Genomic DNA, 14,555 nt, shown 5'->3' with positions numbered 1-14,555 from the left:
GAAGAATTGTGTTTGAATTTTGATGGGATTGCACTGAATCAGTAAACTGCCTTTAGTAGGATGACCATTTTCACAATATTAATCCTATTGATCTGCGAGCGTGGGAGATCTTTCCGTCTTCTGGTATCTTCTTCAATTTCTTTCTTCAATGTCTGGAAAGATTGCGCAAAGAAAAATTTGAAATTATCTCAAGTCCTTATGTACCGTTGTCATTAGAGATAATTCTCTTTTATAAACTTTTTACTTCCTTTCTTATTAATTCTGCAACAGTCAGATAGTCAAATTATTAACATCCATGCCTCATTCAGCAGACAAGAAGACAGATTTAATGCAGCCAATGTGCTTGCTTCACCCCACATAGAAATGCAGGGAATTAGTTCCAGTGGGACCAAAGTTCTTTGTTTCTTGAGAAACTTTTATTTTGTGTTATTTTTTTCCCAAACCTCAAATTCAGAAAGGGGAAGCAGAACAGTTTTTAGTTTGCCAACTGCTTGTAATTACCACAAATTCACATCTTGAGTAATCATGAGTACCTTCCGGGGAAATCACAGACTGTCTGAGTGTCGAAAGCAGACAGTGAAACTTCTGGGGGAAACAGCTGGTGGGAGGTTGAGCCAAAGAGCTCCCTGGACCTGAGTGAGCAGGCTCAGGAACACAGACAGGGCTGTGAAGCCAGGTAAGTGCTTTCGGTTGGGTTAGAACTCCTGGGGAAGATTGTGCTTGGGAGAGACAGGGAGCTGGATTCGCATCCTGTCCTTTCTGTTCATCACCTGCATGGACTGGTGAGTCCGATGCCCTTTTGGAGCCTTTGTTTCCTTACTTGTCAAAAAGCAAACCACCCTTAGATTTCACTTGAGATGTGAAGGGATGTCTTTCCACAGTTTCCCGCATTTCCCCACTGTTATCACCCATTCTTACAAAACTTGTTCTCAGTGAAGACTGGGATTAAGCAAATGTTGAATTTGGAAACTATAATTCTAACCTAATATTGTTACACAGAAAAGTATTGTACAGAGTTGCTTGCCTGAATGGTAGGAATTTTCTTGAACCTTTTTCAAAAGCTCTGGTCTACTTCCACTTCTCGTTATAATGAAGGACAAAGCATCCTCTTCATTGTTGGATTTGGAAGAAATGATGTCAGTCAGGAGACACAAAAAACTCAAAAAAAAACCCTTGCATTATGTAGAGTTGTTGTTAAAATAACTTTACATATCCAAATTTAAATGCAATAGCTTAAATTCTGTAAAAAAAAAAAGCCTTTACATGCTATCCTAAGGATATAATTTAGTAGATAAGATAGGCATAAATCATACAATATTTCAAAGTACACAGATGTTTCTTGCAGCATTGATCATGGCAGTAAAAAAGGAAACAACCAAAATATTCAAGAACATGTGTCGGGTTTAATGAATCTAGAAATATGCATTCTTTTGGGATTTTCGGAGTTAAACTCTGCTTGCATAATCGTAGCATTCTTACCACAGAAGTGTGCAGTTCAGGGGCATCAAGGCCATCCGTGTTGTGACACCCTCACCACCATCCAACTCCAGAACTTGGTCATCTTTACAAAGTGGAAGCATAGCCACTAAACAGCTGCTCCTCCGTCCTTCCCGAGTCCTTGGCAGCTGCCATTTCACTCTCCACTAAGCTGAGTAGTCAGGGAACCTTGTAAGTTGAACCATACAGCATCTGACATTCTCTACCTGACTGACTTCATTGAGTTTGCTTTTGAGGTTCATCTATGTCGTATGTCAGAATCTAGCATTTGGCTTCTCTTATACTAATTCATCAAAGATGTCTACTGACAAATCAGTAAAAAGAACAACCGTTTGTACAGTGTTATAATTTGGGTAAAATCACACATAAAAAGGAGGAAGATTTTCTTTTTATTTACTTCCTTCCTTATTTGTTTGCTTATTTATTTGTTTTTTTTTTGAGACAGGGTTTCTCTGTAGGCTTGGAGTCGCTTAGTTCTTACAGACCAGGCTGACCTCTAACTTAGAGAGATCTGCCTGCTTTTGCCTCCCAAGTTATGGGATTGAAGGCGTGTGCAAACTTTATTTTTATGTTCTTAAGAAAGATAAATTAATTTTAAAATAACAGAAAATAAAGGCACAGAACATTGAAAGGCTACGGAGAATCAGCCAGGCTTTCAGTTCCTAACATACCACTTAGAATAATGGATAAGATAGAGTTCTTGGATATGAAACCTGGAAAATGCAGGAAAGAAATCAGAACCAGGGAGATTGGTTATTAAGCTTGACTGGAAGGGATTGTGTTGATGTATTTAACAACAAAATTCAAATAAAAATCCAGGTTTCCCAATATGGGAGCAGTTCTGGAAAGAAACACTTTTAACACACTTCCCCAGGATCACAGCCATTCCTAGGAATGGACTGTGAACTCGTGAGTGACAGCCAGTGCTCCAGGTACAATAGCATTTGACATCCATTGCAGTGCTGTCCCCATCTCCCCCAGTAGAAACAAGATGGTGGGGTTTATTTTGGTACTGTTGATCTGGTGGAGCACTGTTTTCTTCTGGAGTGGAACTGTTAATATTGGGAATGAAGATGCTAGGTGACAATACACATAGAGGAGATTATTGTCACACAGAGGAAAATACTGCAAGCTCCTGAGCCCAGTAGACACAGCCCAGGTACACACAAGTTAGGTACACAACAAACTAATGATAATTATATTTGCTATTTGCTACAGTGTATTATTAAACACATGCAATGCAGCAGGTAAGTGCTTTTGGTGACCTTCAACTTCTTAGTTCTGAGTTACAAATATATAGAATGTGAGACCCTTAGAAGGATTAAGACCTTTGGTGCTCAAGTGCCTGGAATTCAACATGAGTTTTTTAAAAAGTGGTGCAATTCTGGATAAGGCTTGTTCTTTTTGTAGACAGAAAAGTACTCACCCAGTAATTTTTTTCTTTTTATTGAAAAAATTTCCGCCTCCTCCCTGCCTCTCATTTCCTTCCCCCTCCCTCCCACTCCTCTCCCTCTCCCCCCACTCCTCTCCCCCTCTCCCCACTCCTCTCCCCTTCCCTCTCCAGTCCAAAGAGCAGTCAGGGTTCCCTGCCCTGTGGGAAGTCCAAGGTCCTCCATCCCCCCTCCATCCAGGTCTAGGAAGGTGAGCATCCAAACAGGCTAGGCTCCCATAAAGCAAGTTCATGCAGTAGGATCAAAACCCAGTGCCATTGTCCTTGGCTTCTCAGCAGCATTCACTGTCCATCATGTTCAGAGAGTCTGGTTTTATCCCATGCTTTTTCAGTCCCAGTCCAGCTGGCCTTGGTGAGCTTCCAATAGATCAGCCCCACTGTCTCAGTGGGTGGGTGCACCCCTCATGGTCCTGACTTCCTTGCTCATGTTCTCCCTCCTTCTGCTCCTCATTTGGACCTTGGGAGCTCAGTCCATTGCTCCAATGTGGGTCTCTGTCTCTATCTCCATCCATCGCCAGATGAAGGTTCTAAGGTGATATGCAAGATGTTCATCAGTGTGGCTATAGGATAGGGCCATTTCAGGTTCCCTCTCCTCAGCTGCCCAAGGAACTAACTCATCAGTAATTTAATGGAGAGAGAATGAATAGTGGGGGATTAGACAGCATAAACAGCTTCAGAGTGAGGGTCAATGTGATGGGGGTACTATAGGGGAAGCAGGGGCACACGAGGTAGAGAAAGGGAGCTGAAAGCAGAGGCTTGTGGGATGGGCGTGAGGCAAGTCCACTCAGGACTGCAGATTAAATTATGCTTGGATTACTAAGCTCCAAATTGTGGGGTGCCTTGACATGTTTGCAATTTTCCCCCATAGCATGTTTCTTTTTCATCATGGATGAAGGGCAGCAAGCAAGCTAGCTCTCCTATGCTCCCTCTGAAACTCGGTTCCAGTTCTGTTTGTAGAAAGCAAGCCAGGCTCTGGTCATCACACCCTGATGTACCCACTTCTCATAGAAAGCCACCCTTCTTCACTCCCTACAGTCTCTGATGCCTGTGAGTGTCTGTCAGTCCAGCCCTAGGAACTGATGAGTTCAGTGCCTCTTCTAGCATCGACAGCATCACGCTTATGCCGCTTGGCATCAAGAGCGTTTGGGGACCTGCCTTCCAATGGACATCGTTATTCACAAAAGAAAGGAAGCTGTACACACGGACCAGAAAGACGATGACCTGCTGGTTGCTGTGCCTAAGGAAGCCACAGCTCTTGGGGTAAGTCCATCTGGTTAGAAGGAGAACACAAAGAGATAATAAGATTGTGTCCAGACTACAGAGCTATAGTGGGTCTGGGAGAATCCTTGACTTGTTCCCGGTTGACTCCACAAGCTAACCACACTGTGAAATGTAACTGTTTTAGAAACTGTACTCTCCTAGGGTTTCCATGTAATTAAATAATTAAAAATTAAAACTACTTGTGCCTTTTTCACCAGAACACTGCATAATTAAGAAATTAGTTTCTTCTCATTTGCCTTTAGTGTAGCTAAGTTCTGCCCTGCTATAGGTCCAAAGCAGTTTCTTTATTCATTAACAGTAATCACAGCACAGAGAGAAATCCCACATCAAGAGAGCATGGCGTTTGTCTTTTCCCTCTCATTGTTTTACCTTCCATCTCTTTGATCACTTCCCCTCCCCAGTATCTTCTATTGTCATGTTTACGTATATATGTATATAATCAAGTGTATATTTTTCATAGTAGAGAAAACACAGTATTTGTCTTCCTGAGCTTGTCTTATTTTATTTAGTATGACGATCCTTCATTCCACCCATTTCACAATAAAGGACATTATTTTACTCTCCTTCATGGTTGAATAAAACTACATTGTGTATGAAGACCACGTTGTGTTTTTCTGCTGATGGACATCTAACTGGTCCCATGCCTTGGCTATTGTGTAACAGTGAGCTTGGATGTGCAGGCCTCTCTGTGGTGTGCTGACTTTGACTCTTTTGGGGATATACCCGGGAGGCAGTGTCTGGATCATATGGTGCTTCTGATTTACTTTCAGCTGTTTGAGGAAGCACCACGATGATTTCCTCGGGGGCCACACTGGTTTACGTTCCCAGCAGCGTTTTGGCTGTTCCTCTTTCCTCGCATCCTCATCAGACGTTCGGTCGTTTGCTTTCCTGATGATGGCTGGTCTGACTGCACGGAGAAGGAATCTGAAAGCAGCTTTTATTTCCATCCCTCTAACCAGTCATTAGGATGCTGTGTTTCCTCTAAATATTTGTACTCTATCTTTATTCCTTCTTTTGAGAATTATGTATTCGGTTCACAAGCCTATTAGTTGGTTGCCTTGGTTTTCTTAGTGGTTAACTTGGGGACTGTACATAGGATGTATAGTCATCAACGGCTTCCTTCCATTTTCAGACTCTCCCTTCACTCTCATGTTTGTTTCTACTGCTAGCCCGAAGTGTCGTCATTCCGTGCAATCTTATTCCCATTGTTATCTGAATTACTGGGCTTCTTTTCATAAAATCCTTTCCTCTTGAAGTGTGTTTCTGATGTTTGACTCTAGCAGCTGCGGGGCTTCAGATTTTACCCTGACATATTTGCTCTATCCTGAATTATTTTCGTGAAAGTGAGAGATGGGGATCTAGCTTCATTCTCTGACATGTGGGTTTCCAGTTTCCCCAGTGCCATTTGTTGAAGACAACACCTTTGACAAATATTAGGTGGCTAAAACCATATGTGTTCTCTCTCCCGGATCCTCTGTTCTATTCCAATGTCTCCCGTCTATTTAATCACAAATCTCCATCCTCGATGGACCCCATCCTTGATAACATGCTCTAGTAATTCTCCACCCCAGTTGCCATGGAGCTTGTCTTTACATGGCACATGTAAGATGGAAGGGTCCAACAGAGTGGCTGTCATTTACTTCATGCCTGCCTCTTGGTACATGGGTATTCGATGATGAATTGTGGGAATGACATCTCTTACTTTGGGGTTACGTTGTCTGTGTGTGAATTACAATATATTGAATCGAAGTACAGATTCTCATTCAAACTGGAAAGGCCAAACAAGGTTCCTGGTCTTTTGACATTTGTGCAGGTTTGTACAACTTAACTCCCTCGTGTTCCTCGTCAGTAACACAGATGTCATGAATACTGCTGAGAATGTGGTGCTCTTAAACATGCAAACTAGCCTGACATCTGGTGCTGTGACAATCACATGATTTTTAAATTCCAATGACAGATAAAAAAGGATGAGTGACAGCACTAGAAATATTACTCTCAACGGCTCTCAGCTGAAGCTGAGGCCTATACTGACACTTCTCCGTATTCACCTGGCTGGACTCCAGTCCATACAACTTCTCCCAGTGACTTTACAAAAAGTGAAATGTTTTCTGAAGAAAATTTTGAAGTAATATGACTTTTGCACAATCATTTCCTGAGTTCAATAAGCCTTCCAAAAAAATAAAACAGGTAAATTTTGGATTTTTCTCTTAGAACAGACTTATCTGTTCCTTGAGTAGTCCCCCTTTTAATATAGAAAATCATATTTAACACTTCTTTTATAAGTCAGTTTGTACTCAAATAATCCTTTGCATCTACTTAAAGAATGTTCTTGAACCCCCTGTCTTGTCTGCTGCAGACCATCCAGATACTGTGTGCCCTGACGATTGCAAGCTTTGGGGGCATTTTTGTGTCAGCTTCCTACTCTTCCTACATCAGCCCAGCAGCCTTCACCACTTTGATGTTCGGGTACCCATTTATTGGATCCCTGTATGTAAGTAAAGTATGATCTCCAAGGGTGTTTAGGCTTCTTAAATATACACCAGGCACTCAGTGATAAAAATAGCTTCCTCTTCGAGAGGAAAGAATCAGGAGGAGACCATCTCAACACTCCTGTCTCATGCCCTGTCTCTCCCAGTCAAAAGTCAGCACCTTATGAATGGTCTCATTAGAACAGGAGACACGGGGAGAAGACAACGCACTGGGTGTATCGGCACATTTCTTATCGGACAAGAGGAATATTATTGACATCCCTCTTTGAGGTTTTGAAGCTGCCGTTGGTTTCTGGCCAATAGAAAAGTAATCCACTTCTCAGGTAGAGTGAGCAATACTGACCTGGAACCTCTACCAGACGCCACAGTTTGCAGACATTTATCTCAGTAATGACAGGATTGTTCATGGGAAACAGAGGCATTCTTCTGGTTGCAGTAACCCTGAACATCTGCAGACTTCTTGGGCTTCTTGTCAGATAATGGCTCACAGGCAAGGATCCTCCTGGATCTTATTTCAGGGTAGCTAAACCCAGTGTATACCTCCTACCAATGATCATTTCTCTTCAACAGAGAATCTTGTAAAACTGAGGGAAAGGGGAACATTCTTGGAAGTTGAATTATACAAAGGGATTTTAGTGACCTTGGTCCCTGCATGGGTACAACTACACAGTGTGCAAGAATGACTGTTCCTGTCCCCAAAGCACAATTTGTTGTGGAGTTCACTGTATAACCGTGGTGGCAGCCCCCACATTCATTAGCAAATATACTACTAGTTCATTTTTGACTCTCATTTTCTGTGACTACACAATACTCATGCCACAAGCATAATCCGTGTTCCAGCTTCCCAGACCACCACCTCTGCTTGCTGGGCTCCTAGTACCACTGTGATCAAGTACTGCCTTCTCAGTGGCCATAAGCAAGGCTTCATGTCGTATCTTGTCTTCCTGATTTCCTAAACTCTGGGTGATAATCATCCCATCTACACCAACAGCTTCAACTCCATATTTCTCTGTCCCTTGTTACATGAGAGGCTCATTCCTAGGTGCTTCTGCTGTCCTCCTCGTCTTCATATTGTCGCAACCTCCTCTTTCAGTATTAGTAGTATCTGCCAGGCGTTGGTTGTATCTTGCCTGCAGCAACTGCTGCTTCCCAATAACATAAACCCGACTTTCCTGAGAAGATGAAGATATGAAGCTTCCCTAGTAATATGGGCACGTCATTCCTGCAGGGTTGTCCCCCTAGAAGTTTCCCATTGCCTTTTGCGAGTGATTTGAAAGCAGCTTAGGCCAACTCTTTCTTTTCTCTCTCTTTCTGAACAGTTTGCCTTTGTTGGATCTCTCTCGATAATCTCTGGGAAAATCGCAATCAAACCCTTTGTAAGTATAAAGACCATCAATCTCTAGTTGGTTGTAATAGTTGAAACCCCATAGTTAATTGTTGTCATCCCAGCCCTCAACGCACAGTTTGGGGAAACAAAGCTCATAACAGGGTAGGGAGCATATATTCTTCAGCTGGCCCACTGACACACCAGGGACGTCACTTCTGAGTGAACATGTTCATTTTCCACATATGACCATATGACGGGAGGAAAACTGAAATCCGGAGTAGAAAGGGACTTGCCTGGTCATACATGAAGAGAGATCAGTAACAGTTGAGATGGGAGTCATTTCCTGATTCCAAGCTCAGAATTATGACCCACCTAGTGCTGGGAACTCTCCAACCACCCCACAACCCCTGGGTTTATACTACAGCTTCAGCCACCAGGAGCAGGTGTCAGCACCTAAGCCACCTTTGTGTTCTCAGCCATAGCTGGCCGGACCCTGTGGCTTCTGGAGTCAGGATGTGCCTTTCCCACCTGGGTGGGCATATGGCCGGAAGTAGGAAGGACTGCTGTTCACAGGAGCAGCAGTGTTACTGCTTCCTCTTCCTGTGTTATCAAGGCTACTACCTGCTCCTTGTGTAGTTTGTGGGTGGGCATAGCTAGAACCACAGGGACTAAGCCCAAGCACCAATACTTCTTGCCCTTTCTTGGGTGGAAAAAGGAGGTGCACATTTGTTAGCTGTCAGATGAAAGTGCATTCTCTTCCCTTAGGCCTGATCACTGTGTAGGGTCTGTATTAAAGGGTCTCAGGATTACAAAGGTGGAGAGCCACTGCTTTAGGGTATCCAAGCTCTTCAGCTTGTGTTCACAATTCTCTAAAGCTGCTTCAATATGTGAGGTGAAAGTATAGTCTGGGTTCTCAAGAGGATGCCAAAGGCCATAGTTTAGGAGGTCTTCAAAGGAAAGTTCTAAGAGCTCTGGGGAAGTCAGTGGAGATCCTGGCAGCAGGCTGAGGAGTCCCAGCTCAGGATCTAGTGTCATAGAGAGTCAGGAAGGCAGACTGCGAGGAGCTTCTCACATTATCCCATTGAAGACACATTTTCTGACTGTCTCACGTGAAAAACTGCAGGGTACTGAGCAATACAAGGACAAATTATCCATAGACTGCCTGATGAGAGGCCAGATTCTATTAGAAACAACTCTAGGACGGGTCATTGCAGTATAATAGGCAGAGGGAACAGAGCGTCCTACACTAAGCTGGTGGATGAGAATCCAACACCGAATCTCTCTTCCAGGCACTGAGCAGCCTGGCCTCCAATGCAGCAAGCTCTGTCGTTGCTGCCATTGGCCTCTTCCTCCTCACCCATAACCTCATAGCCCTGGGGACTGCCTCTCCTCATTGCAGTTCAGAAAAGAGATTCCTGGCCTTATTTCTTTATTCGGAATCCCACTATTGGATGAATGAAGACAAGAACTGTCTGCTCGCTTATGTCAGTGCCGTGGTAAGCGATTCCAGACTAAAAATCTTGGCATGGAAAATCCCAGTTTCTCCCCTTTGAGTAATTTCTGCTTTTTCAGCAGTCTCTGGTTTTGTTGGTCTGACTGTTTGCGGCAGGCAGGAAAAAAAAAACCGAGTGTGACAGAAAGTTAGCAGATTGTGTTGGAGGGATGCAGGAAGCATGGTGGAAAGAGGGGAAGAAGGTGAAGAGATGAAGAAAATACAATGGAGAGCTTTAAATCACAATAGGCAATGCTAGTCTTTGTTATGCGTGTTGAACTTGAACTTGGGAAGCTGTTTATGGGTTGTTGCCTGGAGTTGGAAAGCTCCACCCATTAGAGATGTGTGCCTTTGGTCACATGTATTCTCAGACTTGGAGCAGACACAACATGCTTAATTTCCTCAAGTGCACATCTGCTCAACTGGCAAAGAGGGAAGGGGTAGAAGGCAGTTGACCAGTAGACATGACTCCTATGAAAAACATCAGTGCTCCTGGGCAGAATTTTCTTGTCACCTTTCACCCAAATTTGACCACCTATTGATAGTGACAAGCCTGGCTGAGTCCATTTTTCTAAATGTAGGTTAGTAGTATCTAAACCATAAGAAGGAGTCTTTTAAAGATGAAGATTGTTCCTTCATGACTTCTCCAAGCGGGAGCAATGAGTGACCAAGCCCACATCTTTCATTCCCTTGTGTCCGTCTAATTTAGGAGTCTTGGAGAATGTGTGAAAGTCTTTGGACTCACATCCCTCTGAGCCTGGCCATGTGAGTAGAGCAAAAGTGTTGACCTGGGACCTTGAGGAAGTGAAAGAGCAGAGACTTATTTGGTTAGAAGTGAGTATGAGAAAGCCCAGGAGGTCACTCTGCAAGACGAACAGGGTAAAGCAATGAGAGAAGTGTCCTCCCATTGTGATACTGGGCGGTTGTTTTAATTAAGATTAATTTCAGTACATCAGGTTGTTTGCTACTCTTATATAAGGAGAGCCAAAAAGAACTTTCACAATATCAGAAAAGATGCAGCAAGGCAGAGTAAACCAACTTCAAAGGGATATTAATATTTAATAAAAACAGCATTAACCTAAACAGAAGTAACAGTGTGTGTGTGTGTGTGTGTGTGTGTGTGTGTGTGTGCTTAAAACTGGAAGAAAATAAAAAGGAGCTGGAGGAAGAAAGAAATAAAGATGGCGTAGGTTGCAGAAGCTAATTAGCATTCTAAAGTCAAATCATCAAAGCAGAAAACTGGGGGAGTCTGCACAGAAACAGGAGCTAGAGTCGAGGACTGTAGTGCCCAGGTAAGGGTTTGGGGTTGTCAAGCTCATCTGCGCACACCAAGAGCCCTACAAATATATTAGAAATAGAGATTGAAAGTCATTTGACTTGTGACGTCAGACAAGAAAATGGTACTCAGTGCCCCCGGAAGTTTCACGCATCCCTGCCCTCAGCTCGCTCAACCCAGTGCAGATGGCAATCTAAACCCACAGTTCCACAGACACCGGGCAGGGCGGGGAGTGGGGGGTTTTCTAATAAAGGGATTTTAAAACTGCTTCTGTATCCCTGATATTCCTCAGGTCCTTACAAAATCAGACGTAAAGTAGCTGTCTAGGGACATAGCAATAATGCCTACTTATAAGAATCTTACATATTGAAGACACACACTAGTACCGTCACCATCACAAGGCACTTAAACTGTATAATAATAAACAAGAGATATGTGGGAAATGCTCAGTCCTATTGAGTGCTGTAAGAAAGCAGGCTGAGCAAGCCAATAAGCAACGTCCCTCCCTCCGTGGCCTCTGCTTCAGCTCCTGCCTCCAGGCTCCTTCCCTGAGTTCCTGCCTTGACTTTCCTCAATGACGCTACCTGGAAGTGTAAGCTGAAATTAACCATTTTCTCTCTAAGGCACTTTGGTCATGGTGTTTTATAACTGTAACAGAAACCCTAACTAGGACAAAGCCAAAACATGAGACAAGGACAGTATGATAAAAAGGACCGGGGGAGCTGATAAATAGAAAACATGACTAGAAATGTCAAAATCTTAGCGATTAAAAGCTGAGATCAGTGAAGGCAGATTTGATGCACCTGAGGAAATATCTCATGAGATCACATCAAATTTGAGAAATGGGAGTGACACAGACTCGGAAGTGACAGGAAACATGGAATAAGCTCTCATAGGAAAGTATGGGGGAGAAAGACTATGAAGAAACAATTCTCGGAGGAATTTTCAGAATCGGAGCCATGAAATTGCACGATGAAGGAACCCAGGGAAGACCCTACAGGGCAAGTAAATCTGAATCCGCACCTGAAAACGGGCTGAGTGAAAAGTACCAAGGACAAACAAAATGGGGAAGACCAGCAGAGCCGACGGCCAGTCACTCTTCCTTCTTATCTCTTTCTGATCACTAAGAAATCTGAATGAGAAAGTAGAGAAGAGGATTGAGCCAGGGTCTCTGCTCCTTCTTGTCTCCATTGCTGAGGGCTTCAATGACCCGCCCTGCCCCACCCCACCCCCTCTCAGTAGGGCCCAGAGGCTTTGTGTGGGGTCTCACCCGGGCCTGTGCTGCTTTTCAGAGTGGGCTGGCATTGATGCTCATCTTCACTGTGATGGAGTTTTTGCTAGCCGCGTACAGTTCTGTCTTTTGGTGGAAGCAAGTCTATTCCAACAAGCCTGGGGTAAGTACCTTGATATCTCTGGGACACCTGCTGTGTCCCCACTCTGAGCTGCAATGATACAGGCTCAAAGGATCAGATGGAAAGTGACTTTAATAACGAAAATAAGTGTTCACTGAATGGTCACCTGGGATCAGATGCAACACATTCCTGATTAGTCTTATTAGATATGAACCCGGAATCAGATATTATGGTAAATGCTGAAAGATCAGAGAAGTAAAGGAGCCAGCCACTAGAGAGACTTTTTACCTCTACTGAATCCCAGACTAAAGAGGGCAAGATCCTGTCTCTAGTAATCCTCAAATTGAATGCCTTGAGCTCCTGTCTCCTCCCACCTTATATTCTTCTCTCTGCCCAGCCATATCCCTTTCTGTCTCCACCTCCCTAGTGCTGGGATTAAAATCATGTGACTCTCAAGTACTGGGATTAAAGGTGTGAGCCACCACTGCCTGGCCTCTATGGCTAACTAGTGTGGCTAGCTCCACACTCTGATCTTCAGGCAAATTTTATTTGTTAAATCACAAACAAAATATCAACACATTAAGATAGTGCCTACATGATAGCAGCACTGATAGAGAGTCCTGCCCCATGAAACTAGCTGGTTCTAGAAGTTAGCTCACAAAATTTCATGAATGAACCAGAACTTATAAAAACTACGCGGGGAAGTATGAAAGTTTATCCAGCCTTGCTCTTATTGTGGACACTGACATTGTCTCCACGGCCAAGCCCTGGCTAATGCAATTTTACCAAGATGTTACTCTTTTCTTTATTTTCCCTTGCTTCCTCTTAGCCTTTCATGTTATAATTTCAAACTGCTTTCACTTCTTCTAAATGCTACACGATAGAAAATGTTATAATTTGAAGGAATTATGATTCAACATCGAAGTTACTATAAAGCAACAAGATGAGAAAATGGAAAGTGAAATTTGCTTAATATTGTAGCAATTACATATTATGATAAAGTTGCAAAAGTACTACTATAAAATATTACTATAATATCTATTATATTATTGTATTTGAGGGAAATAAATGAAAACATTTTAAACCCTGCTCTGAAAATCAAAATGTTACAATCTATTAATAAATGTTATCCTTCTAGAGTCCATATTTCATGCCTGAGTCACAAGACCAACTTGTCAAAAGCAGTTCTTTGAGGCCATGAATAGGAAACACAGCAGAAGAAGGAAGAAAGCCGGCACTCGTGGCAGAGCACAGCTGGACGTTCCTGAAATCTCAGCCTTGGGAGATCCAAATAAACCTCTGAAGAAAAGCTTTCCTGTCGTGCTTTCATTATGAGCCACTTCATCTTCACTGGAAATCATTTCCTCAAAGTCTGGTCAGCAAGATTCTAGGGCCCAACATTCCACAATGACCACAGACTTCATAACTTCTCCAAAGAGAGCGCACAGACAGTGTGCAGTCCTATAGTGATGGACGCTGGCGAGGTCATGGAGTTGGAGCGGCTTCTTCTCTGTGCTGCTTGCACATTCCTGTTGCTTAAATGTTAGACATTATGCATTCCTAGACTATCTGACATCCGTTGGAAATGTCACAGTCTGTGCAAGGACCTGGGTTTGATTCCCAGCAATGAAAAATAATAATAGATCATAGCCAGGCATGATGGTTCACACCTGTAACCCCAGGGTTTGAGAGGCTGAAGCAGAAGGATTGCCCTGAGTTCATGTTCAGTTTGGGTACAGAGTGAGACTCTGTTGCAAGACAATGACTTATTTCTGTCTTACTAATGACTTCACATATATTAGGAATGGGTATTGAATGTAGGACCTTGCACACGCTAAGAAAGAACTCTACCACTGAGTTAGAGACCCAACATATTGGCTTTATTTTTTATTTGAATTTGAAGACTATAATTAATCATGGTATACTCTCTCATCTAAGTACTAGACTGAATAAGCCATTGGATGTAGAAAAGCAATAGCAACTTCAATCCTGGATTGGAAAAAAAATCAACATTGCCCACCCAAGAAAGAGAACTTCCAATATTGCTCCCCAGAAACAAATGTGTAACCAAAATAAATATGTAAGGTTTCCAAATAAACTATGGAAATGCGTAAGAGCATAGATCATTCCCCTACACGCCTGAAAGCAATAAAAAAGACAACTAAAATCTATAGAGAACTCAGAAAGCAGAGTACAAAGAGAGCTGATCTCTTTTTCTTGAATTCATTTTTTAACAAGTGTGTGTGTGTGTGTGTGTGTGTGCGCGCGCGCACACGCGTGCACCCACACATATGTACATACGTGTATATGAATGCATGTGCCTCAGAGGCCAGAAGTGTCAGATGCCCCTTAGGTAGTTATGAGTCACCAGATATCAGTGCTAGGAACTGA

At 43.0% G+C, this 14,555-nt stretch overlaps 1 protein-coding gene across 2 annotated transcripts; it reads left to right on the top strand.

Moving 5' to 3' along the window:
* Positions 1-576: 576 nt before the first annotated feature.
* Positions 577-13,473, top strand: Ms4a7 (membrane spanning 4-domains A7). Of its 2 annotated transcripts, none has more exons than XM_013354639.1 (7): positions 577-676; positions 4,049-4,207; positions 6,585-6,719; positions 8,037-8,093; positions 9,334-9,540; positions 12,105-12,206; positions 13,303-13,473. In XM_013354639.1, exons 2-7 carry the CDS (start codon positions 4,109-4,111, stop codon positions 13,363-13,365), a joined length of 663 nt encoding a protein of 220 aa, XP_013210093.1. In that variant the 5' UTR covers positions 577-676; positions 4,049-4,108; the 3' UTR covers positions 13,366-13,473. The 2 variants fall into 2 exon arrangements, with proteins under 2 accessions (XP_013210093.1, XP_005369722.1); XM_005369665.1 differs by having other exon boundaries at positions 3,983-4,207.
* The last annotated feature ends 1,082 nt before the right edge of the window (positions 13,474-14,555 follow it).

Source organism: Microtus ochrogaster, unplaced genomic scaffold, assembly GCF_000317375.1.
Source record: "Microtus ochrogaster isolate Prairie Vole_2 unplaced genomic scaffold, MicOch1.0 UNK56, whole genome shotgun sequence".
NCBI classification, from domain to species: domain Eukaryota; kingdom Metazoa; phylum Chordata; class Mammalia; order Rodentia; family Cricetidae; genus Microtus; species Microtus ochrogaster.
Note: the sequence above shows the minus strand (reverse complement) of the source record. Positions and strands in the feature narration are given on the sequence as shown.

What these genes read in the sequence shown, in the direction of transcription:
- Ms4a7 (XM_013354639.1), top strand. Translation starts at nt 4,109, where the DNA reads ATGGACATCGTTATTCACAAAAGAAAGGAAGCTGTACACACGGACCAG. An exon ending in AGGAAGCCACAGCTCTTGGG is followed by an intron (nt 4,208 to 6,584) that starts GTAAGTCCATCT and finishes TGTCTGCTGCAG; the next exon opens with ACCATCCAGATACTGTGTGC. An exon ending in TCTATTCCAACAAGCCTGGG is followed by an intron (nt 12,207 to 13,302) that starts GTAAGTACCTTG and finishes TTATCCTTCTAG; the next exon opens with AGTCCATATTTCATGCCTGA.